Source organism: Melozone crissalis, unplaced genomic scaffold, assembly GCF_028551555.1.
Source record: "Melozone crissalis strain CALT ecotype California unplaced genomic scaffold, PUWL_Pcris_2 ptg000023l_1, whole genome shotgun sequence".
NCBI classification, from domain to species: domain Eukaryota; kingdom Metazoa; phylum Chordata; class Aves; order Passeriformes; family Passerellidae; genus Melozone; species Melozone crissalis.
In genome coordinates, this window is record NW_026535801.1 from 30,375,272 (window position 1) to 30,403,208 (window position 27,937).

The following is a 27,937-nucleotide window of genomic DNA, read 5'->3' on the forward strand; positions in this document are numbered from 1 at the left end:
CACAGGGAAATGGATACTTTGAGGGGCAGTAGGAAATGGGACTGCAGCAAATGGGGAGGGGGCAGATGCCTGCACAGCAGTGTAGGTCAGCAGCACAGCTTCTGTGAACTGTCTTGAGAGGCACTTTTAAAACCAGGAGCTGGGAATCTCTTGGGACACAATTGACCTTTTTGCCTTTTCTTATCTCCAACCAGATCCTGGTGTTTTGCCTCTTCACAGCCAAACCTCTGCACTGTGCCTGGCAATGTCTGTCAGCCAGAGGGTGAGCTGGCCCTTCCTCCAGCCCTGCCTGCCCTGAGTTTGGTGGGTCACGCTCCTCTGTGGCTCCTTCAGGACTCTCTGGGCGCCGCTGACGCAGGGGAGGGCGGCTCTTCCCTCTTGTGTGGCTTTGGTGCTGACGGAGGTCTGGCCTCGTGATGGAGGCACCGCTGGGATGCAGAAGAGGATGTTTGTAGCCCCTGTGGCTGGTATCTCTTCCCTTCTGGAAAGCCTTGTGGAACGGGACTAAAAGTGCTAAAATACTGTTTTGGTTTCAAGTGCCTTACTGCATTTTTAAAACATTGACATTTTGCCAGTCTCCTTTTTTCCTGGGAGGTTTTAATAGTGTGGCATCCATGCTGCATAAAGGTAGCTGGTACTAACTTCTTTAATGTGAATGACAACAATAATTTCTCTATTATCAAAGTCCCCTGGGCTTTCTCATAGGGTTTTATTATGGAAGTAGTCAAGTACTTAGGAAAGTTATATTGCATTTATTTTGCTAGCTGTATGTTTATACTGTATTTATAATCCCAAGCTATTAGTTTAGAATTCTGTTAAAGAGAAAAACAGTAGATCGGCTGTTGTTCTGCAGAAGCTGAATCTATTCCCTTTAAAGAAAACTGAGGCTTTTCTTCAAAGAATTAACATGATATATATTTTTTCTATCAGAAGAAACTAAGTATGAACAAAGAAAGATCATTTTCACTTGGTAATGCTGAACTTACTGTTCTTAACTGATTTTTGAATTCTAGTAAAAGCATTACACAACTGCATAAACAAAATAATTTTTATTAATTATTTTCAACAGATGTTGTTTTTAACAGTTAGTTTTGTGTTATGTTTTAGGAGTGAAAAGTCTGAAGCAAACACAAAAATGAGGTTCATTCATTACCTGTTAGTAAAGTTTGGACATTTTCGGCATTGCTGGTTTTTCACCTGTGCTTTTTTTTTTCTTCTTTCTTTTCACTTGTGGGAAAGGAGCCATGTGAAACAGGGGGGTTTGCTTGCCTTTGCAGACTTATGAAACAGGGCATACATAACACAGGTCCTGAAATAATCTTGCCTGTTGTGAAAATTTGTAGTCTGACATTGTCAAATAAAAATATTTGATTTATATAAAATATTTGTTTAAAAACACCCAAGCCCCCAAAACCATGGTCAGTGCTGAAAAGAGCAGAAGTAAATTGAAGAAATATGTTTTGGCAGCCGTTTCATCATTTTACAAATTTTCTTGGAGAGTTTTTGAATTCTTCCACTGACACTGTGGTATTGCCTTAACTGAGCAGACCAAAGACATGATAAAAAATTCTTTAAGAAGTTTTTTAGTTACAATTATATGATTATATATTGTAAATAATATATTCCCAGCACTGGGGAAATTGTGGCTTGCCTTGCCTTTCTCCTAGTGGTGACATTCAGAGCTATTCCATCACTTCCTGCCCTAACTTTGGTTTTTTAATGCTTCTGGCATGCATGTGCTATTGTAGCTGTGCTGTAGCTGTAATTGTGCTGCAGGAGCTTGTGATCAATGCTCCAACTTCCTCAAAAGCTGTAAATTAAGCTTTCTCATGCAGATTTTTAGTAGAGGGTTTTTTAGACTTTTCCTGTTTTCAGAGCTGGACATCTGTGACTCAGCCAGAGGGAGTGATGTGTTTTGAAAGTGAGAGGTCTTCTGCTTTTTGCAAAGAATGAATGCTGGTGTTTTTCTGGAATATAGGACATCAAGTATAAGCACAGTTAGAAACTTTTTTGTTTTACTTCTTTATTTGTTGAAGAGAGCCATCCCTTTTAAATACTTGAGAAAGGTGGTGGTGTTATAATTTTAATTAATCACATGAACCTAAAGAATTGATCAGGACCCTTAAAAAATATGATGGGTTTAGGACTCATTATAGTGCTGAGAAAGATGTCTTTTAGAATGAACTATGTACCCTAAGTAGTGCCTGATGCATTTTAATGTTCAAGTAACACTGAAACTGTTCACACAGAGAAAATCTGAAAGCTCACTTCGGTGACCTTTCCTATAAGTCACAAGATCTGCATGGATATTACATTAGTGAAGCTCTTACAGCTCTTTATTTCCCCCTCTCACAGCAGGGATAATAAAAGGAGGAAACCTTGCACTTAGTGTCCTGCTTAGCAGATGCACTAGGCAGTATTTAATGGAGCTGCCAATCCTTGCTGCACGGTTGCTTCTTGATACTTGGTTGAGGCAAAACAAAATGCTTCTGTACTTCTTAAAAAGAAGAGTTTCATGCACTATTGAGTGGTGTGACCAAGTGCTATCAAGGTAACAACAGAACACCTTCCCTGGCAGATGTGTATAAGAGTAATTGTTTTTGCTCTCTGTTGCCACAGGTAAGGCTCTGTAGTTAGTGGTGTGGTAATTGAGCCTGCTGTGCAATTGGGAGTCCTTGAAAGGAGTGGAAAGAGAAAAGAAAGTGCTTCAGTTGTTGGTGTTCATTCAGGAGAGTTAGAGCAAAGGCTTCTTGTTGTGCACTTTCTGTCAGCTTGTTAGTGACATCCTTTCTTTACCTTCAGAGTTAGTGAGGAGGTTTAGCCCCCAACTGCATTATTGGCTATTTTTGTTAATTGCTCTGCATCTCTCTGTGTACACACTAGCACATGCCATTATGTAATTTAATTTTATCAAATAGCAAAGATGGATTCAGTGATTCACCTGAATTTTCATGTTTTATTAGATACTGGTGTTGAGAGTAGAAAGCAGCTACCTGTGGTGAGAGAAGAAAGAACAATTCATACAAGTGTTAACGTCACAGATTTAGGAAGTACTTAAATAGCTCTTTTTTGTTGTATCCCAGCACTGCACTCACCTCAGGTGAAGAGAAAACCTGATTTAACAGACTTTCTGATACTAATGGTGGGACAGTCTCCTGTTTCCCTGTGTTCATAGCCTGAATAAACAAGACAGAGGGCAGGAGGAAGCAGAAGGGAAGTGGCCTGCCCAGTTTTATATGGAATGTTGAGAGATGCAGGTCCTGCTGCCCCAGGCCAGTGCTCTCTTCTCTGAGAGATGCTCTGCAAGCATTAGGAGAGGTTCATTGCACTTGGATTAGTTGCAGATAAAAGGGATGCTTTCTGCAGTAAAATGTGTAATAACAATAATTGGCTAAAATAATTGGTCTCCTTTGAAACCAAGAAACGTGTTATTAAAGAATAGGAGATATTCTAATAAAGGGTCTAAAACTGGTTCTAAAATCGTCGTTTTGATCTTCAAGCAAATACCATTCAGCTCAGCACTTTGTTTATCTGTTCAGGCAAAATGTCAGCCTCTGGATTGCTGAATAGAATTTACAGCACTTGTATAAACTTGCAATGCAGATTTCTAATTTACATATTTTGCCTTTTTTCCCCATTGTTGATGTTAAACTGTTAGGATGCTTCAAAATCCTTCACTGCCATGTGGAAGGAAGCTTCATTACTTGTAAGCTACCTTTTTGTATATCTGAAAGCTTAGATTAAGCCTGTTCAGTTCTTAAAACCAGGACTTTTTTATTTACACTACCAGACTTTTAAATCGCTGCACAAACTCTGAAATACTGCTCTGTATTTACATGGGTAGTGTGTCACCAACCGTGCTTAAATCTGTGGTAGTGGAGCCAACTCTGTAAAGAATTTGCATCATTAAGTCTCGAATAACTAAATGTAGAGGAGTAGAGAGCAGGAGAATTAAGTGATACTTTCCTTGGCATATTTTTGGAGATTGATTATGTGCTTGCCTAATATGCTGGGATAATGTTAAAAGCAGTACAGGTCCACTGTTGATGTGGGCTCATGCAAATGAGATAAAGGCACCCTGCAGCCTCTTGATGTGGTTGTTTTAGCTTGTTGTTCTTTCTAACAGGTGTTCTTTCTAACAAGTTCTTGTAGCTAGAGTAAATAGAAAAATAAGGTCTTTAACATGCTTTAATGAATGTTGGGGAGAGGGGTGTGTGGAGAAGAATAAAAATAACTTAAAAACAGGAACAGTATTTATAATACGAACCAGAGGCGAGCTGTGCAGTTAGAGTGTACTTAAGTGTCTTGGTTTCCTTACAGTTGGGGTGCACATAAAAAAAGATGCAGCAGCTCAGGAATTGCAGAGTGGTTGTGTTATTGTTGTAATAGCTCTCAATTGCATTCTGTTTAGTTTTGTTTCTCACAATTATGTTCTGTCAGCTTCCATATCTGTTTTAGTGGTTATATGTGTTCAGTGACCTCCCTCATGATGAGTGTCTTCTCTGTGAAACACTTGACAGGCTAAATTTTGTGCTTTGAGTCTCTGAGCTATATTGTGTTTTTTTACAAAATTCTTAACTAACCTCAGAATTTGGGAGGGATACCCTCCTTACAAGGATGCGCATGAGGATGTTTATGCAGAGTGCATGTTCCTCATCTGAGAGGTACACTGGAAAAAAGAAAGCATGTGTATTGGCCCTCATGCTTTCAGTTTGCACACAGCCTTGCTATGTCTGTCCAACAAGCAGCAGAGATTACTTTGTCTTTGGGTCAGATCTGGTTGTTGGCACCCTTCTGTCTTCCTGATTTGGCAGGGACTTCCCTGTGGGTTCCCCCCATCAGTGGTGATGACACTTCTAGGATGTTTGCTCTACTGAAATTCTGACCCCAATGAGAAAGTTTGTCCAAATCACAGGAACTATTTTACTTCAGCTTGTTGTGTTCGTGTACAGAGTTTGCTTTCTCAGATTTAAATTTTGCAAGTAAATCAATTTATATAGAAATGTCAAACTCCTGCTGATAGCCTTGCTGTTAACTGGGCAGCAATTGCTGACAGATTCTGTTGCAACAGCTGTAAGATACTATAAAGAGAAATTGCCCCTCTGAAGATCATTACCTCCTACGTCTGCATTTCAAGAAATTTCTAGTACATATTTCATATGAGTATCCCAGTCTGCCAACTGTTTATGTCAGACAGAAATTGGAGCAGTGTCAGGTGGAATCCACCCTGCAATCCTCCACTGAAAGGTAGAACTGGACTGTGTTGTGGATTAGTACAGAAAAATATCTTCTTGTGCCCTAGACAAGACTGAGGGTTTATGTAGCTCTGGGTTTAATTTATTTCAGACAGGTTCTGTATGATAGAGTTTGGTTCTTACATTTTGGTGCCAGAAGGATGCTGTCACCTGTCTTGCAGAATGTTTAAATTGAGTTAGCTTCATTTTCCGTCAGAAAATAAAAAGTACTCAGGTCCTAAATCTTTCCAGTTGAGATTGGGATGCTGTCTTGGCAGTGCCACATAAAGCCAGGGAGATGAATCAAAGCAGTTTGCTTCAGCTTATTTTAAAACCAGAGCTTTGAAATGGGGCAATAACAGAAGAACCAGCATCGAGTACTTGGGGAGAAAGGGAGGTCCAGGTTGTGATTAATAGCTCCCAATGACAGAAGCAGCAATTAATAGCACCAATGATATCTTGGCCTTCAATCCATGATTAGAGCATGCTGTAAATGGTGCTGATAGCACCATGGTGCTGGGCTCAGTCACTCTATGGGCCATTCACCTAAGAGCTGGACTCAATCCTTGTGGGTCCCTTCCACCTCAGAATTATCTGTGAGTCTGTAATTTTGGATTAGCTACATACGACCTGGTAGTTGTTCTCTCTTGCATGCAGTGTTTGTATTTGGTTCCCAGTTTTTATTGATGCTATTCTTGAGAATGTATTTATATTCCATTGAGTTTCCAAACACAATTTATGCCACTCTGCAATCAAGTGCGTTTGTGGAATCCGAGGCAGGCCCAATACACTGACTTTTCAGTTTTATTCCATGTGTTAGCAGAAAGACTGGGATCACATCTCAGCTATGAAGTATTTTTACATCAATGAAAATATTCTTTTCTTTTGGAAATTGTATTGCTTGATGCAAGGAAGCCTCTTCTGAACGAGAATTGCCACTTATCCTCCTTAATGGCTGTAGTCAATTTGGCAAAGAGCAGGCACAACGCAAGTTTTATTCACTGTGTTTAGTAGAAAGCAAATTTTTTTTGGTATTTTAATCATGGCAAAGATAATTGATGTTATGAGAGTAAATGTTGCAGCTATTAGTATAATTTTGCTGGAATTACATTAAAAAAACAAAGATTTCTGGAGGATGGTGTGTGTGTGCAGTACTTTCAGGATTGCCTGATAAAGGGAGCTGTTTAATTAAGCCTTTTTAAAATTATAGCTAAATGTATAGGGATATATTAAAAAGGGAGAAAAGCAGAGCCATCATATGAAACAGAGAATTGGTATCCAGCAAAAGAAATCCATTTAAAAATAATACTTGAGCCATAAGGAGGCCATATAAACAAAACATAAAAACAATTCGAAGTCCAGAGAAAAATTGTGGAAGGCTTGGTGCTCAATACTTTACTTACTGAACCTCAATGTAAAAGTTGGTTTTTATAGATTAATTTCCTAGAAAGAAACCTCCAGGAACTGTGGTTTGTTTTGTAAAGGAGGGCAAAACAAGAACTTTGAATTTGCTTTAAATTGGGAAGAAAAGCACAATTTGACAGTGAATTGTTGAAACAGCTAATGCAATTGGTGAGTTTTAAATTTCCTAGTGTATGTGGACCAAGACACACTTTTACATTGTTTTCTCTTAGCTAGATATGTTTTAGTCAAAATGATGGGGAAGTCAAGCAAATGCTCTCAGTTCAGTGTCAGAAGGGACAATTTGTGCTTTCAGCCTGGTCTTTAAAAATTGTGAAAAAGGGCAGGAGGCTGATGTCACATGTTTCCACTCAGAGCCTTGTTGTACTTGGTATTTGTGAGAACTGATTTTGGTGTCTGCAGGGGAAGTTAGGAAACCCCTCAAATGTTACTGCATCTAAGAGCAGGGTGTGTGAGCTCTATGAGGGAAATCAGTGCTGCCATGGCACGGGAAGGGCTGAATCCAGCAGCCTTTCCTCTGGCCAAACTTCTATTAAAAATAAAGGAGAAAGGTGAAAACTTGTGTGTTCTGCCCATCCAACTGGGATTCCCCCTAGGATGAATGCTTCATTGTAGGGGGCAAACCAAACTCAAAAGGTGTGGGGAAACCAAACTCAAAAGGTGTGTGCCATGTGTGTGATGCTCTGAGCTAGAAGAGGCTGCTTGCAGTGCTCTGTAGCAGTAGTGGGGAACTGAGGGAGCTGCTGTGCTGGGCTCAGGTGGGGGATGCTCAGGAATGAGTTAATCACATTCTCCTGGTGAATCACAAACTAAAGTATAAATTGTTGGAATTAGGACAGCAGCATAGTTTTTTAAGTTTCTTGTTAAACTGGGCATAATAATTCACTCATTGGGTTACAAGTCAGTAATGTGGGGTGTGGGGGAATGCATTTTCATATACTTTGAAAAGCATCTTGAAAGTAAGGCATGCTGGAGGAGTTGTGGGGGATGAGCACCCACATTCTGAATGCTCTTGCTTGATGTTGCTGTGAGAACTGAAGAGCAGCTGGGTGCCACTGGCAGCTGCTGCCCCCACGTTCCAGCACGGGGGGTTCTGCTTCTGCTCTGTGTTGGGCTGTGGGTGGTGGGGATTGTGGCTTGAGAGTTTAAGTCTGTAATAGTGGCCAGAGTTTGGAGACAATTGTTGTAAAAAGAAATATGAAACAGCAAATGCAGCATTGACTGCTGAAGTCATAAAGCAGATGGTGTTATGAGCCACAGGAGGGTTAAACAGTTGAACAATATCGACTGTTAGACTCATAAATGATAATTAAAACATCCTTTTTATTACTGACTCTATTTCTGCTGCTGGCTTGGACTTTTCTGTTGCTGTCAGTGAAGTTTGGCTGTTCTGAACAAGGCCATAGTTTGCTCAAGAGCAATTGCCACCTGTGGGGCCCAGAAACCTCCTGCAAGAGGAGGATGGGAAGGAGCAGCTAAGGAGACAAGGTGTATAGAACACAAAACTTCACCCACTGGCAGAAAATCTTGTTTAAATGAAATTCTTCTCCTTTCAGCCATGTGTCAGAAACCTCTGATGGAAAGGGGTAAAAACTGAATGATGGATTTTAAGAAGCTGTACCCTCCTCCCTCCCTCCAATTTCTGCTTGCATTTATAGGGTAGAATTAATGAAGTTAATTACATCTGCACAAAATCTCCTGGTTGAGTGAATTACTTAGATCTTTTAAAGTAGAGACATAATTTTCTGCAAGGTTCACAGGCTGTTTTTCAAGCTTGGTTGGTTGCTTTGGTTTATAGTCCCCATGATGCATGGTTGCTATCTTAAGCACTCTGGGGTGCCCCTTTTAGAGTAATACAAGATGTCAAATTCAATGTAGCAACAACTGCAGCATTCAAAACAAAAATACTGAAATAAATAAAAAGACTGGTTCCTGACAAAGATGAAAAAAGTTAAAATGTAAAGCAAAATAAGAGGGTGAGTTGCTTAGAGGTAAAACTATATTGTGTAATTAGCAAAGCAAATGTCTAATATGCTGCTTGTCTGACAATCTTTTGTTCACTTTGGTGTCATCATTTTCAACCTGCAGCATTAACCGAAGGAATTTGCAGGAGGGCGTTTACATGTTAAGGTGGAAACAGAAAAAAAAGGGCAAAGAAAAAGCTGGGCGATCAAAACCTTTTAAAGGGGTACCTTACAATAAGTAGTATTCAAGATTAGGACTTCAGAGAATGAAGAGATCAGGCCTACATGATTGTGAAGCTTTAACAGATAATTTTACTTTAAAATTATCTGACATATGAGGTTGACATTAAAGATAGGCCTGAATTTAAAGCTGGAGGCAAACTTCAGCATCTAATTAATTTTTTTGCTAAATTGCATGTTGGGATTTTTTAAAGGAAATTTTTGTGCAGATTTAATTTAAAACTCTCTTGGTTTGTATATATTTTGGTTTAGGGATTTGCTTAAAAATTAGAAGTCAAGTAGGGGTTTTTAATATGGAAACACTCATTTTAAGTCTTGTGGTGATTTAAATTTAAATTTCTGTTTCCCATTTACAGCTGTGTCCTGGGCTTGCCCCTGGCTTGCACTTCAAGCAGGGCCCCATGAGCAGCACCCTCTATGCTGTCCTTGTGTCTCTTGAAAGGCAGAATGCACTGTGTTTTGTGAAATGTAGTTCAAGAAGAGCCTAGTTTACATGGAAAACAAGGTGGTGTGTACATTACTAGAGCTTCCCTGAAAAATTTTGATAGCATTTCCCCATGGAAAACTTCAAATTTTTCAGATAAAGGATTTGTATTTCAATTTTCCATCAATAAAATTCCAATCCTTGCTGCATACAAATTTTCATTATCCACAAAAGCAGTGCTAACAAAGATTAATTTCCTAGAAGAAAAGGCAGAAGCATCATGTATGCAATGCAGATATGCATAATTGCCCCAGCACAGCACAGGCAGTATGGCAATGTGGAATTAAATGTCACATGAAGACTCATGGTGGCCTAGCAAACACAGGAACATGAAGGTTTTGAGCAGCCATATTAAATGGGAATTTATTTAGGGCTCTCTGAACACACTTGAAAAAACAGTTTAACAGCAGCATTTGCTGGTTGAGCACAGTCACGCAACTAAGTTAGGGGAGGTATTGGGAAATCCTACCAGGAAAGAAGTATTTTTGGTTGATGATACTTCTTCAGGGCATCAGGGATGTGAAGTGTCCTTTGGAGTCACATTACTGCAGCTGACATTCCTTGTGTTAATGACTGGGCCTTACCAAAGGAAGTCTCACTTCTATTTCAGAAAACCTGCAATTTAACTTGCTAACTTATTTTTGTTTGTGTTGTCTTGGGCTACACTGGTTGATAGAGAAACTTATCTTACGTTTGGTTTGTGTACTGTCCAGCACCAGGAGCTGCATACCCGTGAGTGAGATTTATTAAGAACTGTCACAATATGAGCAAAATTATGTAAAATCACATTTCAGTAAAATACATGGAGACAAAATATTTAATGCAACTATTGCTTGAATGGTACTGATTACAGGAGTCACTAACAGAGGGAACACTCCTCTGAAGATAGGCAGCTTTAGAAAGAATCAAAGTCATTTGTTTGATAGGTGACATCATAGGATGGGTTCTTTTATCATCTGTATTTTGGGTAACTACTAGTTTTACCTAAATGTTAGAGGTATTGCATGTTTGTCATCATTAATATTTTTTATTATATTCTACTAAGAACATGGAAGCCCTTTATTTTCTATTTGTTGCTATGAAATTGTTTCAAAATTTACAACTTCACAGATGCAGACTCTCTCTGTGGTTTTTAATTGTGAGTATTTATGATTTGGTGCTTTGCAAGATTTTGGATCTTAAGCCCCTCAGCTGTCACTGTTCTGTGCTGCTGATGGAAACACCTTAACAGCAGCAAACAAACTGCTGGCAAAAGGAATTGCAGCATGAAGATAAGGTTGTTTCTAATCTAAGAGCTTCTCAGATGAAAATTGCACGAGGGAAAAACATATTCAAGGAATCAGTCAATTGTGGCTTTTTTCTAATGTACGATATTTACAACCTCTGACAATTGGAGCTGAGAGCAGCAAAAAACTGCCCTAATTGCAAGGACTGCAAAAAAATGCTTGTACTTCTTTTCCCCTGAATAAATGGTTGTTTCTTTGGGATGAAATGCACATCTGCATTATGAAAGAAAACAATAACAGTGCTGTGTCTGTGCTCGTTAAGTGGTTGGAGAAGAATGAACAAGTCCAGATTTTTCTTTGCGTCTGCGTAGATTTCAGATAACACAGTAGAGCATGTTCCCCAATGCCTCCAATTCCAAAGGGAATATTGTACATTTTGATGATACTTTTATTATTACTTTTCACTTTCAAGAATGTCTGTGTAGATTTTGGATACACTCCTGTGTGTTGCTATGCCAAGAGTAAGCTTTTGTAATTCTGGAGTGCAAGTGTAGAAAATAACTCAGGATTTCAGAATGTGTCTGGAATTTATGTCAGCACCAAAGTGCTTATGATTTGAAAGAAACGTGTTATTTCTGTGAAACTCCCATGTAAATATAGATATATAAAAGCAATGTTTCTTTTGCAACATTACTGATTTAACTTGTAAAATACTGTTATTTTTTCATCGTAGGTCTGAGGGTAACAGTGTTACTAACATCATCCCTCATGGTATTGGGAGCTGGCCTGAGATGTGTTCCAGTTTCAGACCTAGAAATTAGGAAAAAGTAAGTGAATTAATTATTCTTAATACACGTATTTTGTTCTTTCTGCTAATATAATTTTTGCTGCTACTACAAAGAAATGTTAATACCAATTCTTTGTATGAAGTTGATTTACCAAATGTTTGTTGTGTGGCCGTGGGTTTATGTGCTTCTTTGCTTCTTAAATGGATTTTTCTAGTCCTTCTTCTCCATAGTATCTGAAGATCAGAAAACCCTTTACAAGCTTGAGTTAATTTACTCTAACCACATCCTGCATAACTAATATTAATCTGCTTTGCAAATAAGGAGCTGGAGATTTAGTGAGGTTCAGAAACTGGCCCAAGATCACACAGGGAGCCATGCCTCAACCCCCAAAAATAAGTAATTTGTATGCAAATGTTAAATAGTTAGTTCATTTTTCTCATAGTGAATGTGTGGGATCATGCCGTGAGACAGATGAATTTGTGCAAAATGCCTTTTTTCATATAGTCTCTTCCAGTCCATGTTTCAAAGTAGCCTTGTACTTCTTCTCCAGTGAAGTGATTTTCTGCTTTACAAATTGGTGATAAAAACAGATTCCTTCCTAAAAATCCCACAGACCAAGCAATTTAATTGTTCCATCAACATATACTGAATTGAGGAATCATGAGTAATACAGCAGCACTGCTTGTTTTGTACAGCCAGGGAACATGGATCACTCGTTCACTTAACTTTCTTTTGCCTCTTAGTGTGAAGGAGGTGGGAGTATGCAGGCATTACTACTCTTTCCTGCTACTTTGAAAAAGCAGCAGCACTGGTTCTTTGCTAGTTGTGCTTGCATAATATGTAAACACTAAGGAAAGGTCTTACAAATAAAATGTTTTATGTGGGTTGGGTTTTTTTCCCCTTGAATTCTAGTCAGCTTGAATTCTACCACAAAGTCTTGGTATTACTTCAGCAAGTCATTTGGGCTTGGGGGCTTTTGTTTTTTTTTTTTTTCCCTTAGTACTGTTTAACCTGAAAATCAGCTTGGGCACCTTTTAAGCTGAGAAAGAAAATGTTCAGTGTGAAGTTGAAAGCCGATGACTGGGTACCATGGATAAAACAAAGAAGGAGTTTCAGAGAAAGAACTGAGAATGTGAAAAACCACATGAATTGTAAAACTAGCCCTGATAAGTAAACTAAGAGCAGAGTGTGAGGTATGAAATCATGCACTTTCAGTTCTTAGGTGCTTAGTGAGCATATGAGGAAGTGTTCAAGGTGCTCCTGATGTTGGTTGCCTAGCGTTGCCCATTTTGACAGGGTCTTCAAGGACTCTGTGAGCAGGGCAGGCTGCACTAACCATATTGTGCTACCCTTCACAGTGACCCTTTTGAGAAAAATGTACTGTTTGGGTGGCCAGGAAGAGCTGTCCTTATTTTACCCTTGGTTTTCATTTTCTTAAAATGTCAAGGGGTGCTCGACATTCAGTTTGTTCATTCTCATCAGTCTTGGGTTAAATATCAATAGCTTTTAAATGGGACACGTGGCTTAAATGCAATGAAATGTGGTGTTTTATGTAGTTTTCATTTATGATGTATGCCAGAAGACATGTGCTGTCCTAGGCTTTACTAAAACAAGGATGAAGACTATAAATACCTGAGAAGATGAAAATTCCCAGGTGAGATTTGGATGTGAGGTATCATTTGGGCAGTGGGAAGAAGAGTTTCCACCTTTAAGGTTTTCCAGTGTAGGTGCAGAAAGCAGGCCTAGGAAAGCAATGAAATACAAAACTAAGGAGAAACACTCAAGGAACAGAGAAAGGCTTTGGACTCTATAGAGTCTGATGAGTGAGATGTATAAAATGTGATGTTAAAATTTATTGAAAACTATATAGGGGAAAAAAGAGTGTGAGCAGAATACAGATGGAAAAAGTTAATAATTTCATATATTCAGGCTGTGAAAATATTTATCATCTTCTCCAGCTGAAACTGATAAATTTGCCTACTTATCCTACTCCCAAAAAAGAAATTTGCCAGAATTGTAGATCTACGTGAGGAAGTAGCCTGATCTTTTACACAGTTTGATTTTAAAAATCTACCAAGAATTAATTATGGCCAACTGTGGGAAGCAAAAGAATGGTTTTCTTGAGATTTTGTAAATAATTGTATAGACCCTGTGATGCTATACTGTGTAACTTCCATTGTTTTGTGTGTTAAGGCTTAAGGCCAGTTTTCATCCATTCTTTGAAGTGATACCAAATAAGAAAATTTTTTTTTTGAGATGAGCATTATTGCTTGATGCATTAACCACAACTGGCTGAGCACCAAATTATGCACTTATTCTGAATGTGTCTGTATGTTAATACAACAATTTGAATGTTACAGAGCCTGTCAGAGAGACAAGATCACTTGCAAGCTAATTGGAAGCATTTCAGAAGCCAGTGTAACTGGAATTTCTTTGAATGCTTTTGTGTGTTTTGTAGTGTGTTCCTTCAGCCTGAGAGTAATCTGTGGGAATATGCTGAAGATTTCCATGGGACAATTCTGTCTGAGTTAATATACATAAAATTATAAGAATGTTCATGAGGTTTGTAGGGCTTAGACTGGGGGGTTTGTACTTTGTAGCTCCCTGAGCTCTTGTGATTAACATTAAGGAGAGCTACTAAAGCCCACCACCTATCAGAGCAGTCATAGACATAAGGAAATCACTGTTAAGACTGGCATTAATCCTGGCTGCTTTATGCTCCTTATCTCAAACAGACCTGTAATATCCAAGTGTATTCTTAATCCCCTTTCTAGTCCATAATTATTCTTTTGGTTGTAGTATGTAATATCAGACTAAGACCATGCCCAGTCCTCCAAGTCATATTTTAAACACAGACCTTAACCTCTCTTTTCAGTACATTTGATATGCACTATGCATATGAGGGAAAATTCAAGTTGCACATTTCATTGTGTCTCTTGAAGCAGCTGTACATTTTCTGTGGTGAATTTTTGTTCTCTGACAGTGTGTGACCTAAAATTGTACTGGAAATCCATGCCAGAACTGCCTAAATTCAGTGCAGGCAAAGTGGGAGTACATGGTGAAATTGTTAAAGTGTGAACTTGCATGTCAGATGGAGGATCCATCCTTTAAATGGACTAATAAAGTCCCTCTCATATACACATATGCTTTTACCTGTTTCCCTCCCCTGCCCAGTAATTTATGAAGTTAATGAGTCTATCATATAAGGATGTTAAAAAGAATTTTTCTTAGGTACCATGTGCTTCTGGGTTTGTCAGATGTGCCAGATATATGACAGTAAATTTGACCCCAAATTTATTATTCCTTTTTAAATGTTATGAAAACTTAATTTGCCACACCTGTTTATTTAGTTGACATTTAATATACATTACATAGAACATAAAGGAAAGAAAGATGTTACCAAATTGTATTTTCCTGAATCTTCTTCCCTTCCCTGAAGCTTACCAGAACATCACTAATGCTTTTTTGCCTGCATTTTGTCCAGTCTTTTCCTTTCTGACACTTGCTTGTCACTGAGTAAATATTTTCATTGGTTTCTTTTAGGATTTGATTATTTTATCCTGAACATTAACATTACTCAGAGGCCATTTTTTTATAGATTAAATCAGAGTTGTTTTTCTCCTCCACATAGCACTTCATATTTACCTTGTGTTCCGTGTTTAGGAATAGATTTACATACATCTTATGTCTTAAATCTAGGCAAAAAGCTGTATGAGCTGAAATGTGTAAAAGAAGGAAATAAAATTAGGAAATCAGCCCACAGCCATAAAACTTTGGCTTTTAAGACTGATTGTGTGATGTAAGACTTCTTAAAATGTTTTGAAAGGTGGGATAATTAAAGACATGGAAGTAAAGGATGTAACATAATTTGTCATTTGTATTGAACACATTAATTAAGCAATTTATTAGAACTTTTTACACTGTGGGCTGGTAGTGTTTGTCCTTCACATCAGATTTCACAACAGAGAAGCAGTTACTGAGGACCTTGAAGTCATGGCAGTGAGAGGATGCTCCTTGGCACTAAGCACCATTAAAATGTATGTTGGGAATCCAGCAAAAAGCGCAGAGAATTACAGTGGAAACAGAATGGTTGTTTACACAGTCAATTATAGGAAACACACCAATAGTTGGTAGAGCCTATAAATGGGTCTTTTTGTGAATATTAACAGTTCTTAGGATTTTGAATATTTCTCCTTTATATATATATATTGTTGTGAACTGTGAAGATTCACTCTTAGCACACCTTTGGTACACTTTGGTTCTATTAGCTAGTTGCAAACTAGTTTGAATTTTACTCTTGTTAGACTTACCCTTTAATAATTCCACATTTTCCCCTTTTCTGTTGCTTAAAACCTAAAGAATTAATGAGATCATCTAATTATTTGGGTTTTCTGATCCTAAGGCTGCCATAAGCTACCATTCTTATGCATGAAATATGCAAAGGAGCATCTTGGAAGAGGTTATTTCAGTAAAGGAAAGAGGTACTAGAATTCCTGTATTCTCTGGTAATACTGAACACACTTCTGTGCTCAAAAAACCCCAAACAATTCCAAATTGGAGCATCTGTAGAGAAGAGGAATTAAAGTGTTCTTGGGAATGAGAAGAGCCTGTTAGGAGAGGAAGGTAGACAAATCAGCCTGTAAGGAATAAAGACAGAGTGTGCTGAGTGTTTTGTGCTCCCTACCTCACTGGGGAAGAGAAATGAAAAAAGGATTTAATCTAAAGTGAGGGTCTGGGAGTAGAAAGATGAATAAACATACCTGTTTGTGTGCTGTAGCTCAGCAAGCAGAGGGGGAAAACATTAAAACTGAGCACTTGCCTGGTGCTTTTGGTGCTGATTTGTGCTGCAGTGCTGAGTTAATCCATGGCATCAGAAAAACAGGAAAGTGGGGAAAAAAGGAAACAAGTCATTCATGAGGAGGTTCACATGGGGGATACTTATTTATTATGCCTCTGTAATTTAACAGTTATCTTGTTTTTATTACTTCCATCAGCTTCATCTTGTACACTGGGTGTCGTGGTTTGACCGGAAATGGGACATCTGGGATATTTTGTTTTGCTGTGATTACCAATGGGTAATTGGAATTTAAGATGGGCACTTAGTTTGACCAGTGGGACATTTGGATCCGCCTCTTGAGACTACGAACTCAAGGGGTTAAAAGCAGGGCTCTTGGCCTTCGGAGCCCTCTTGGGATTTCCGGCGTGAAGAAGTCTCTCCCCCGGCCCAGTTTCTGGCTGGGCTGGGGGAGGGGAAAGCCACGTGGCCGATCTACGGTAGGCCCGGGTTCGGAGGAAGGGTGGCAGACCCTTGAGCGACCTGTTTATTCCCCCCCCAGAGAATGCAGCCCGTGCTCGAACTGTATATCTTGAAACTTGATATCATGTGCCGGCAGGCAGCACGGCTGGGAGGAGAAAGGGGGGGGGGCAGCGGGCAGTCCGGCCGCCTGGAAGACCTTTTAACCCTTTGGGGAATGAAGGCTTCGCAGAACATTGCCTTTCCTGGGAAAGGGACAGGAGTGGAAGATGAAGGAAGAAAATTAGGCCAGTAAGGAGGGTCTGGCAAAGGGAGAAGAGAGATGTTGAAGGAATGGAGGAAGATGGAGTGGCAGTTTTTGCTGGACTCTTTTTTGTTGTATTTCCATGGACTGTTTCCTGGTGAGGCAGAGGCTGTATTGCAGGGGGAAGCGGAGGCTCGGCGTCAAGAGAGTTTGGTTTTGAGACCCCTCGGCCCCAGGGGGTATAGAAGACATGGGGGGGACAGAGGTCCCAGGATTGTGACTGTACTCTGCTTGGAACGAGACGAGGCATTCTTAAAAGGCCCTGAAGGCAGGCCCCTGCCCCATCCCATGCCAGGTGGTGAGAGCACCTCGGCATGGAAAGGAGATGTCACGAGGTAGCAAGATACCGGGCGGATTGCTGATTGTGACAAGAAGTCCGTGGCACAAGGAAGGACTCCGTCTATCCCTTATGAGCTGAAGATTTGATTTTTTTTCCAAAGGGTGGTGCCAGACCGAGTGTGGATAATTTTTTGGGAAATGTAAATGTGTTTGGGAATTTGGTGGGAGGAGGATAAGGAAGTGTTTCTGTGTAGTTCTCATTCTCCTTGTTTTTTTCCCTGTGTGTGTGTAGGTTAGTAATTGTGTGTGTAGTTTAGTAATTGTGTGTGTAGTTTAGTTAATAAACTTCTCTTTATGTTTAAGTTGGAGCCTGCTTTGCTTATTTCCTGGCCACATCTCACAGCAGATATCAGGTAAAAGGTATATTTATGGGGGCCTTGGCTTTGCCAGGCCTTAAACCATAACACTGGGTTTATTTTTTAACCTCTGTTCCAAAGCATTTGTTTTAGATTAGAGGTCCTGTATTCTTAAATGGTTATGATTTTTTCCAGCTTTGCTTATTTGTTGATGGTGGTGGGGGGTGATTTATGTCCCTCTGGCTGCCCAGTGGTCCCGCCTGCCACTGCTGGGGCCACATGTCCTGTCATGCACCAGCAGCTCCTGATCAGCTTGGGGGGCAGCCACATTGGCTCCTCCTTCAGCTGGACCAGCCCTCGTGCAAAAAGGAGATGACTTGACAGCTCTGGTCATAAATGCTCTTTTCCTTGTGCTCCTGTCCTGGACTTTGGCCGTGGCACTGTGGGTGTCACCCACCTGCAACCAGCGTGCCTGCTGAATTAGCAATTTACAGACCCTCTGTAAATTCTTGGAGTTTTAAAATAATCTCAGAAAGGGCTTGGTATTGCAGCAGTATTTAGTGGGCAGCACTTCTACAAGGCCTCAGTTAGTGCAAGCCTGTTCTGGAAGGGAAGAGGATTTATATTCTCTGTGGGATATTTAGCTTCATCTCATATAATGGCAGGTGGTATCCTCAACTGTAGAACGCTTTTAATTTTTTAATCATACTGAGCTCTTTGCCTTAGTTTGTGAGTCATATTATGGTGGCTAATTTCTGTCCTTAAAGAATTCATATTAATCAAATTTATATTGAAGTTGTTGCATTATAATCAAAACACCCTCTTGCTCTTTCACTTGCTTAAGAAAAATTATTCAGGAATATTTAAATAGGTCTTGTTTATCCCATTCTTTAATTTGCTGCATCTCCTGTACACTCCTATTCTTTTACTAAAAAATCCTACTTAGGACCTCTTTTGTACTAAGTAATCTTAATCAGCTTTCTCCCTCAGCAGCCCAAATAGCAGCCAGTCCTGGTGCACTTCCCTGATAATTTTTTTCAGTATGTTTTGCCTCATCAGCCCATAATGTAATTGCCTACTTTGTGTTTACAATGTTGTGTATTTTGGGTCTGTTCATATTTGATGAGCATGCCCTCTATTAGTGTTGCTTTAAATATTTCTTCTTTTAGTAATGGGTTTGTGGAGTTGGTTAGTTTTAAAAGAAAAACAAGAAAACAGAACTTAATAAAAAAGCCCCTCAGCTTTGACTTTATGTGCCTTTATCTTTCAAACCTGCATAAAGTGAAGAACCCCCCACACACAGGTGTGTGACAGGTGTGATGGCTGCACAATAACACAGTGTGAGGATGCAAGGGAATTTGTCATCACAGTGCCAGGGGGTCTCACTGTACACCCACCTCATCCCTTTCCCCTGTCAGGATGTGTGATGGACACCTCAGGCTCTTTGCCTGAGATTGCTGCTTCCTCTCCTTGCAAATACTTGTCTCTCTCAGCAGGCTCTCAGTAATAAGTTTTGGAGTAACTCTGATTTTCCAATCCTTCAAATTTAATCCCCAAAATCACTAACTTTTAGAACATTGTAAATGTGTTTGCTGTTTTCTTTAAGTGTGGGAGAAGAGCCATGAGGCTGGGATGCCTGGGATGGAGATGCTGTGGTCACTTCTAAGCCCACTCCCATGGTGGTCTGACTGACTGTGCCGAGGCCATGGTTCATGCAGGGGTAAAACATGAGCCTAATTCCTGATGAAAATGACAAAATGTGCATTTCTAAGTTTTTCTCTTTTTTTTTCATTCTATTTCTGGAGATAATGTACCAAACAATGACTCAGGCTTTGTGCTTTCAATAATATTTCTTACTGATGGGGGAAAAAACAGCTTTAAATTATTCCACATATCAATGGTCGCATGCATCAAAAACAAGCTAAAAAAAAGCTAATGGCCTCAATCCATGAATATCCAGAAGGCAGAAAGCTTTTATAGTATAAATATATCATTTAATGAAAATACCGAAAGGAAGTGCATTTCCATGAAATTCATCTATAGAATGTTATTTTTAATAGATGAATTCATTGCTTTACCCAGAGGTATTTTTCTTGCCAGTCTTTTTCCAGACATAGAGCCTTTGGTTGTTCTCTCTTTGGGGTATAAACAAAACATCATTTGCATTTGTCATACAATGTAGCAATGAATTGCAGTAAAGCATGAATTTGACCTCCCTAATTCTCTTTGCCCTGAAAGTGCCTGAAAAAGTTCCTCTTACTAGGAGGTTCTTTTGTTATATTTATTTTTGTGAGTTTAAAGGAAAAGCTCTGTCCACTTCTAGCAGCTTGATTGTGAAAAATCAGAAGTGGTTGTTGACAGAACTAATGTTGGTTCCCTTTGAGGTGTAACAGTCTCCTAATATATAATGTGGGTAAATCCATGGCTTTTCATGTGCCTTTTTTTGGGCAAGCAGTTTGCATCACACATCAGTATAGACACTCTAGAGTAGGAGGTATTTGCTTGCTTTGTTGCCATGTCGTAACACTAAGTTTAATAGCACTTCAAAAGTTCTCTGAAGTCCTCCAGTGGAAGGGTCTCTTTCATTTGCTTCCAGGAGCTCCCACAATGAGCTAATCACTACATAAACCCGTTTGTCTTCCAAATTAGCAAGAGCTGAACAATCCACTTGTTTCAGTGAATGAAATTGTCAGGCATGTGAAAGAAATATTTGCCATCCATTTCTATAAAACATCAACTTCTTTATCCAGAATTGCTTTTTGTTTTAATTTTTAGGCTCAGCAGTTCATGTAGTAACCTTTTCCACAGTAAGTGGCACACTGTAGCCCTGTCTTCCTGCAGAATCAGCACTTTTTGTGACTTCCTTGCTCCTTTCACTTTCCCCAACAGTGGCAGAACTGAATTGCAGTTTACTTGTGTTGTATTTTCATAGAAGTTTGAAAAGTGACTAAGTGGTCAATTCTCATGGCAGCGAGTGGGAAAAGCAGGGTAGACGTTTCACAAACAAAACCTGCACCAGAATCTCCTCTTCTCATGGCTCTTGAAATGAGCTCTGCTTCTTCCTAAGATGCAAAGGGATTGAATTTTCCACTTGGGCTGGAAAGTTGTCATTGTGTTTAGAGAGTCAGAGCAACACCCTGGGGTTGGCAGCCCTGCTCTTCATGGTGTTGTCTGCCAAAGAAAAGGTGAAAATGCTTTTTCCACACTGTGAATCAGTTAAAATTCTGATCCAACTTCTCCAGTCTTAGCCTTTCCAGAAAAGGTTCACTTTACATATCTTAGAACTGAACTTTGGATACTTATTTTAGTGTTGTGGGTTTTAAATCCATTGTATCAAAAGTAATTTTTGAGTAAGTAGTTCTCCTTCCAGTGTTGCCTTTTTTCCCCATCTGAGAGCAGAAACTAATGAGATTTTCTTTCATTTAAAATTCTCCTAAGTCCAGGCATTAGACACACAGTGGTAGGAACACTAAATGTCTGGATTTTTTACCTAGAAAAACCACTTATGTTACATACAGCTTTTAAATAGCTTAACAAATCCAGTACTTGATGTGACTGTGACCATGCATGCAAAGTTTCAACTTTTACAACGAGAAAAAGAAAAATAAAGCCGACTGTAAATGTAAGTGCTTTCCCATCTTAACTGTATGGTAATATCATCAGTCACTAGAATCTTTTTCCAGTGTAATCTCACTTTTTTCATACCCAGTTTGCTCAGGTATATTGTAATTCCAGCATTTATAGCCTTTCATGGTTTTCTTTGTTCCTGCCTGTTAGGATATTTTAACAGTGACTGCAAGAAGTGAGTAAAGCAGGTACAGCCAGGTCAGTTCTTGATAGAAGTATCAAATCTTCTCAAGGAAGTGGTGAAAACTGCATAATTAAAGTTATTTATAATGTGACTTGATAAAAAAAATTGGGAAAGAGGTGACAGTATGGTACAGTAAGAGTTTTTCTTCTCTAATTTCTATTGCTGTATTTGAACTGTCCCTTGTACTATATTTTTGCAGTTCAGAGGCCAGTTAGGAACAGAAGTGATCTTTATTTTGTGCAAAAGTGTGTATGTGTGCCCATATGTTTATTTTCTTAGATAGATACATAATGTAAATATGTAAGTTACTCATTACTGTGATGTTCTGCCTTGTGATATTTCACACTACCATTTACCATAATTCCTCAAATTATTATTTTTTTTCTTTATAAGGGCTCATAAAGGGCTCAGGTTCAATTGCAAATTACAAGTTTGGCAGAGCACATAAATTCATTAGCAGGGAGGTCAGATGTCAAAAACCTTGACATATCAAAATGAGTCCTGACCTGGTCACTCAGACAGTAACAAAATATTTTAGATAGATGTTTACTTCCCCAATTTTGCTTTAAGCTACAGTCATCAATTATTTTGTAAGTTGAGAATGAATTTCTGGTGTAACTTTTTTCCAATTTTCTCTTTCATTATTATGATTAAGAAGCCTTCTGCTCATGTTATTTCCTGTCATTTGACCTCAATAGCTTTCTACTTTTCCATACATGAAAATAATTAAATTATGATTGGATAAATAACACATCTGAAAACAGCACCGGGAAAATAACAGATGAACATTACACTTGATAGTGCAATGAGACTGAGAAATGTTTTTCCATCTGGGTAAGATCCTGAGCTAAAGTTATCTTTTCATCCCTTTCCTCAGGAAAGAGAAAACTTGTGCAGTATGAAATTGGAATAGTGATGGGGAAAAGGCAGCTCCTCTTTGCACCTTTGCAGTAGCAGAAACAAGAAGAAAATCAGGGGATAACAGAAACAAACCTCTCTTGGTCTTGGGGCAATTTTTAGCACTGATGGTATATGAGAGGAGACTCACAGGCTGTGAGACCAGATTCTAGTGCAGTGCTGATAAGATGTTGTAACAAACAGCAAAAAGCCACCAATACTGTTATGTTCATATTTCTCTGTCAGGTGGAGCAGCTGCTACATACATCTCCCACAGCAGCAGCTTAGTAAATGCTCTGAATTGCATTTGGAATCTCTCATCCCTGCCTCTCTGGGGAAGTGAGTTAAGGATGTGCAGAAGAACCATGCAAATAATCATTTTCTCAGGAAAGAGTAGCTTAATTCAAGTCAGTATTGAAAAAGAGATAAAATAGGGTTTAAGCTGTTATCATATGCAGATATACTTGAGGTAGTAGTCTGTATATTGATGGCAATTTGGTCTGAAAATAGTGTTTATTAACTCAAATATGTTGGACTTGAAAAATTAAAAAATATGAAGATAAGAGATGCTCTGCCCTGGATGATAATGTCAGGCTTGGTAAATGCCAAAAATGCAAATCTGTGAACAGAGCACACCAGCCAGGACAAGGCTGGAGAGAGAGCAGCCAGGAAAACACCAACAGAAGACACTTGGAGAGAGGCAAAATTGGCTCACCCTCTGAAAAAAACCAAACCAACAAATCCAAAACCACAAAGACAAAGGCTAATATAGAATTTAAATACTGGATTAAGTTGCTACTTTATCCCTTGGGATCTGCAAAGTAAAATTAACATTTATTGCTCCCTTTGAGTGTAAGATTTGTTATAGAGCTTTATTCAGATGATGGAGTTTGATAGACATAATCTAAATCTGAAGTACACGGTAGGAAAATGTGTGTGTAATCTTCAAAATACATAAACTGGGGCTTTTGTCTGATGGTTTATTTAGAGGTTTTTTTACAAAACTTTTCTTCTTCTGTCAGATGAAGTGCCTACATGACCACAGATTCTGCAAAACTATTGTACTCTTTTCTGATTTTACTGAGTTTTATTTGCCTTTAGGATGACTACAGAGGAGGCATATTTGGATTAAAACAATAACACCAGAGTGGTGTCAGTGAAAGAAGTGGTAGTACACCTAAAGCTATAAATGGTGACACAGTTTTCCAAACATACAGTAAGAAGTACATCATTTAAGCATTAAATTCACTTTGGAACAGGAGGAAATACTAAAATAAAATCATTATATGTTGCAGTAGTTACCTTACTTGCTACTGAAATGCAGTTGTTTCTGGGGATGTGCTGTAGCTCTGCAAATAGCCTGGAACATTTTAAAGTTTGAGAATAACTACAGTGAGATAAGTAGAATGAAAATACCAAAGTGCACAAGGATACCTTGGTTTGTCCCAAATATACTGGAGAGTAACCATGGGGTATTGATGTAATATGTCCTCCAGAAAAATACCAGAGCATTGTTTATATAGTACTTTTTCTTTATTTAAAACCATTTCATTTTGGATTAGCATGTGTGAGAGTTTAACAAGCATTGACAAGGCCTGACCATGCCTTGGTGGTGTCCATCTGAAGCACATTATCAACACTAGTAATGAAATTTGTCATTTCTGTGTGAGCATTAAAAAACCTCCAAAAACAGTGAATTGCTTGTAAGTAAAAGTGGATATTATTTCTGTCCCAGCTCAGAAAGAGTTTCCTTTAGACGATATATAATAATGCTTTTTTTTTGGATGTTTTTTATAAATTTTGTTTAAAAATTTAATTTCCAATCCACTGAGAATCAGTAGCTTCTATTCCTTTCTATTGCAATCAATCTTGTTAATTCTATAAAGAGTCTGTAGGCATTTCTTTTGCATATTGTGTTCCTTTGTGTGCTTTAAGAACTCCTGCCATACTGTATATTATGCAGCCATTTGTGGCTTGAAACCCTGCCTAAATGCTGGCTTATGTTTCCCCATTTTCAAGCCGGAGCTTTTTATGTCTCACAACTCAAGTCTTGCAGCAATAACACTGAGTTCCTGCTATGGTTAAAAAAACACCACCCATTTGAAAATATCATCTGCCCCCACTTTATTGCACAATGAATAGATTTACTTTGGAGAGTTGCAGTATCTCATGTGACTCTAGCTGTTTTTTAGGCATGAAGTTTTTATATAAGTTCTGAAATAGTTTTGCATTCTATGGCTGATTACTTTTTGAAAAAGTCAAAGTGGAAGATTTCTGACTGAATTCTGCAGGTAGGAGAGCCTTCAAAAAGTCCTTTTTGTATTTGTTCATTGTACTACTATTAAGCCAAACTTTGCAGAGACTTCACTGCTTGGAAGTACTATCTCTGTTCTGTCACCAGCCTTATCTGTTAAATCCCAATGAGTGTGAAAAATGAGAAAAATCTGGGTTTACTTGGCTGTTTCAGCAGTGTGTTGAGAATGGCCAGATTGCTGCAGAAGACGACTCTCTTGGAAACCCTAACAGCCCAGCCTTCTCATCTGTAGGCACATAGAGCTCATCTGTGTGTGTAAATAAAAATAAATAATGCAGTGAAAAAATATGCAAATATGCAGAGTATTTTGCTGAAGTGTTTCAATTTTGGATTTGCCATAACTAATTTAAATCTTCCGTTGGGATGTATGCAGGCAGGAGGGTCAGGTTTACAATGTTTATAATTTAAAGCTTTTCTGCTATTGCACCTTTTCTACTTTTATATCCTGTCATGATACCTTTTTGCTGCAAAGAAAGTTCCTTTTATTCCCTTTTCCTTTTCTGCTTTGAAGAGAACATTTGCTTCTCCTTTTATATGAGGTGATGAGATCACAGTAGCTCTGGATTCTTTAAATCAATCTAATTTGGCTTCTTTTGGTGGATAGAATATCCTTCTTTTGCACAGGCCTTTCATTTCTTTGTGCAGCAGCTCCATTTCCAGCACTAGTTACCTGTGAAAAATGTGTATTTTATGATTGGCTTTTCTCAAATATTAAAATGAATATTATATGTGTTATGTTAGAAAGTTATGCTGTATTAATTTTCTTAAGTAGTGTGTTAAATATAGTTTTAGGTTATAATGTTAAAATAGAAACTATGCTATGTAAGATACTTTTTTTAAAGGACTTCCAGTGAGATAGTTGCTACAGGACACCTAAATCTTTCAGAGAAAAGGAATTTATTGCTTTCTTATCAGAAGAAATGAACTTCTTCCTGCCTCGCTCAGCCCTGACGCCGTTAGGATTAAGAGGAAGAAGTTGACACTGACCAGACAGAATCCTGTGTTTAAATGGAATTTATGCATCATGTATGAGATGTATGAATATGCCACAGGCTATTGTTTTTAAGGGTTAATCCTCTGTTAATGGTGTCCTTTTCTGGGATTTTGCTGCCCAGAAAAAGGTACCCAGACGTCTGTAACTCTTTGTTTCTATTGTCTCATATTGTCCTAGTCCAAATTGTCCAAATTGTTATTACTCTAATCATATTACTATTTTTATAACCATTTTATTACTATTAAATGTTGGAACCCAGAACATCCCTCTGGCTGTCCTGAGCAGCCAAGACCCCTGCCAGGGGTCTCAGAGACCCTGGCACAGAGCCCAAAATTCCTGTGGTTTTGATTATGGAGCAAATTACCAACCTTATATGAAGATCAGCAAGCCACAACAGTTTAGGTAGAATAATAGTGAAGTTATCACAGGGTGGAAAAGTAGATTTTGGGGTTTTTGGTATAGGGGTTCAGGGGGCAAGATGGAGGGAACTGGGCATGTCCAGCCTTTCTCCTTCTTCTTCTTTTTGGCCTCCATCTTCTGCTGTGATTTTGGCACTTACAGATTGGTTTAGAGTAGAAGCTCACTGTCTAACACAGGTTATAGGTATTGGAAAGTAATTGTAAACATTGTATACATAGTTTTTAGTATAAAGACATAACAGTGCCCCGGGGCAGGCAGAGTGCCTGGAACTGTCCTGCTGGATGGACCTCGGCAGGACAGGAGAAAGAATTTTATAGATAAGATACAATGAACAACCCTGAGACCGAGAAATGAAGAGCTCTGACTCCTTCTTCAAGTGCCGGGCTGGGAAAAGAGACTTTCTAACTTTTCTCGGGGTCACTCTGACAAGCTAAAGATCCCGACAATTAAACTTTTAAATTTTTTAAAACGAGTGGTTGGCGTTTTTCACAGTACCTCTGTGAAAAACGTGTAAACCGTGCCGATTTAATTCCCAAACCCCAGCGAGCGGTTCTCAGTGCCGTGTGTTCTGTCTCGCAGGCTGGTCCACGGCGGGCAGCTGCTGAACGGGCTGGCGGGCCCCACGGTGATGAACGCCGCTCCCTTCCTCTCCACCACCTGGTTCTCCCCGGACGAGCGCGCCACGGCCACGGCCATCGCCTCGCTGCTCAACTACCTGGGCTCGGCCGCCGCCTTCCTGGTGGGGCCGCTGGTGGTGCCGCCGCCCAACGGGACGGCGCAGCTGGGAGCGCCCTCCAACACCCAGCACATCAAGGACCGCATCGAGGCCGTGCTCTATGCAGGTGAGACTAAACACAAAGTGTTCGTGCTGTCCTGTGTGTTGGTGCTTGAGAACCGCTACCCTCTAGTGGCTGGTTTGCACAGGATCTAGTCTGTGCCTTGGGGAAGTTAATTGAGTCAGGAGGATTAATTTTTTTAATAGCCTTTTGTACAGACTGAGTTGAAAAGAAGTAGTTCGGTTGTTTGTATCGGCTGATCTTGGGAGAAATGTCTTCTTGGAGTTTCCCTGAGCTTCAAAACTGGTTTTTGCTTATTGAATTTTCATTAAAAATTTGTTTCCATGACAAGTTGGGTTTCTACTACTGTTTCTGCAAGGATGGAAATTCAGTAGTCTTTTAGCATGAAATTCTATTCTGCATTAACTGAGCCTTAATTTATGACCTGCATGTGCCTTTCAAATGTGATTAGATAATTAGTATTTCAGAATCCACAGAATCAGAAACATTGAAATTAAAACATGATAGATTTTGGTTTTAGCTAAAACCACGTAATTCTTACTGGTGAGCAGTTTCAATGAAGTGACAACAGTTTAGTGGAAAAAATCACTGATATAAAATTCTCCTGATAGAACTTGGGTTTTTTATCCTTGCTCTTTTTATTACAATGGTTTCTATGCCTCTTCCTGTCACTCAAAAAAATTAGAAGCAAACTTTAAGGAAATAGAATTGGTTAAGTGGCTAAAGTGTCTACATTCTAATTTTTAGTGAATATAATTTGGTACAGCATTTAAGAATTGCATCTGATAGGGGTTTTCCCCTCTTACAATTGCATCCTCTGAAATCCAGCCAGGAGTTAGTCCTAAGTGTTCCAGAAGTCCAAACATATATATACTGTGTAGTTTATGTGGAAGTTTAGTGGATTGAGTTAGCTGTTTGTGATCATTTATTCCTGGACGTTATCCTTATGGAAATTTGTCAAGTTAATATTCCTGTTGGGCGGGGGCCACTTTAATGTTTGTTTTAAAGAAAGTGTAATAGAATTTGGATCATGACTTCAGCAAGTATTTTTGAGTAAGCTACTTTTTACTGGACTCAAATGGAACAACAAGCAAATTCAGGTTTAGCTAAGCCTTTTTCACAAGTAAACCTTTTTCACAGGTGTTAGGCTCTG

The 27,937-nt window shown here is 39.0% G+C and overlaps 1 protein-coding gene across 1 annotated transcript in view; it reads left to right on the plus strand.

Moving 5' to 3' along the window:
* The window catches only part of SLC49A4 (solute carrier family 49 member 4), a 68,920-nt gene that overhangs the window by 8,808 nt on the left and 32,175 nt on the right, over positions 1–27,937 (plus strand). The window contains exons 2-3 of the mRNA XM_054278245.1: positions 11,304–11,397; positions 26,567–26,829. Coding sequence (XP_054134220.1) covers positions 11,304–11,397; positions 26,567–26,829 — 357 coding nt within the window. The remainder of the gene's footprint in view (positions 1–11,303; positions 11,398–26,566; positions 26,830–27,937) is intronic.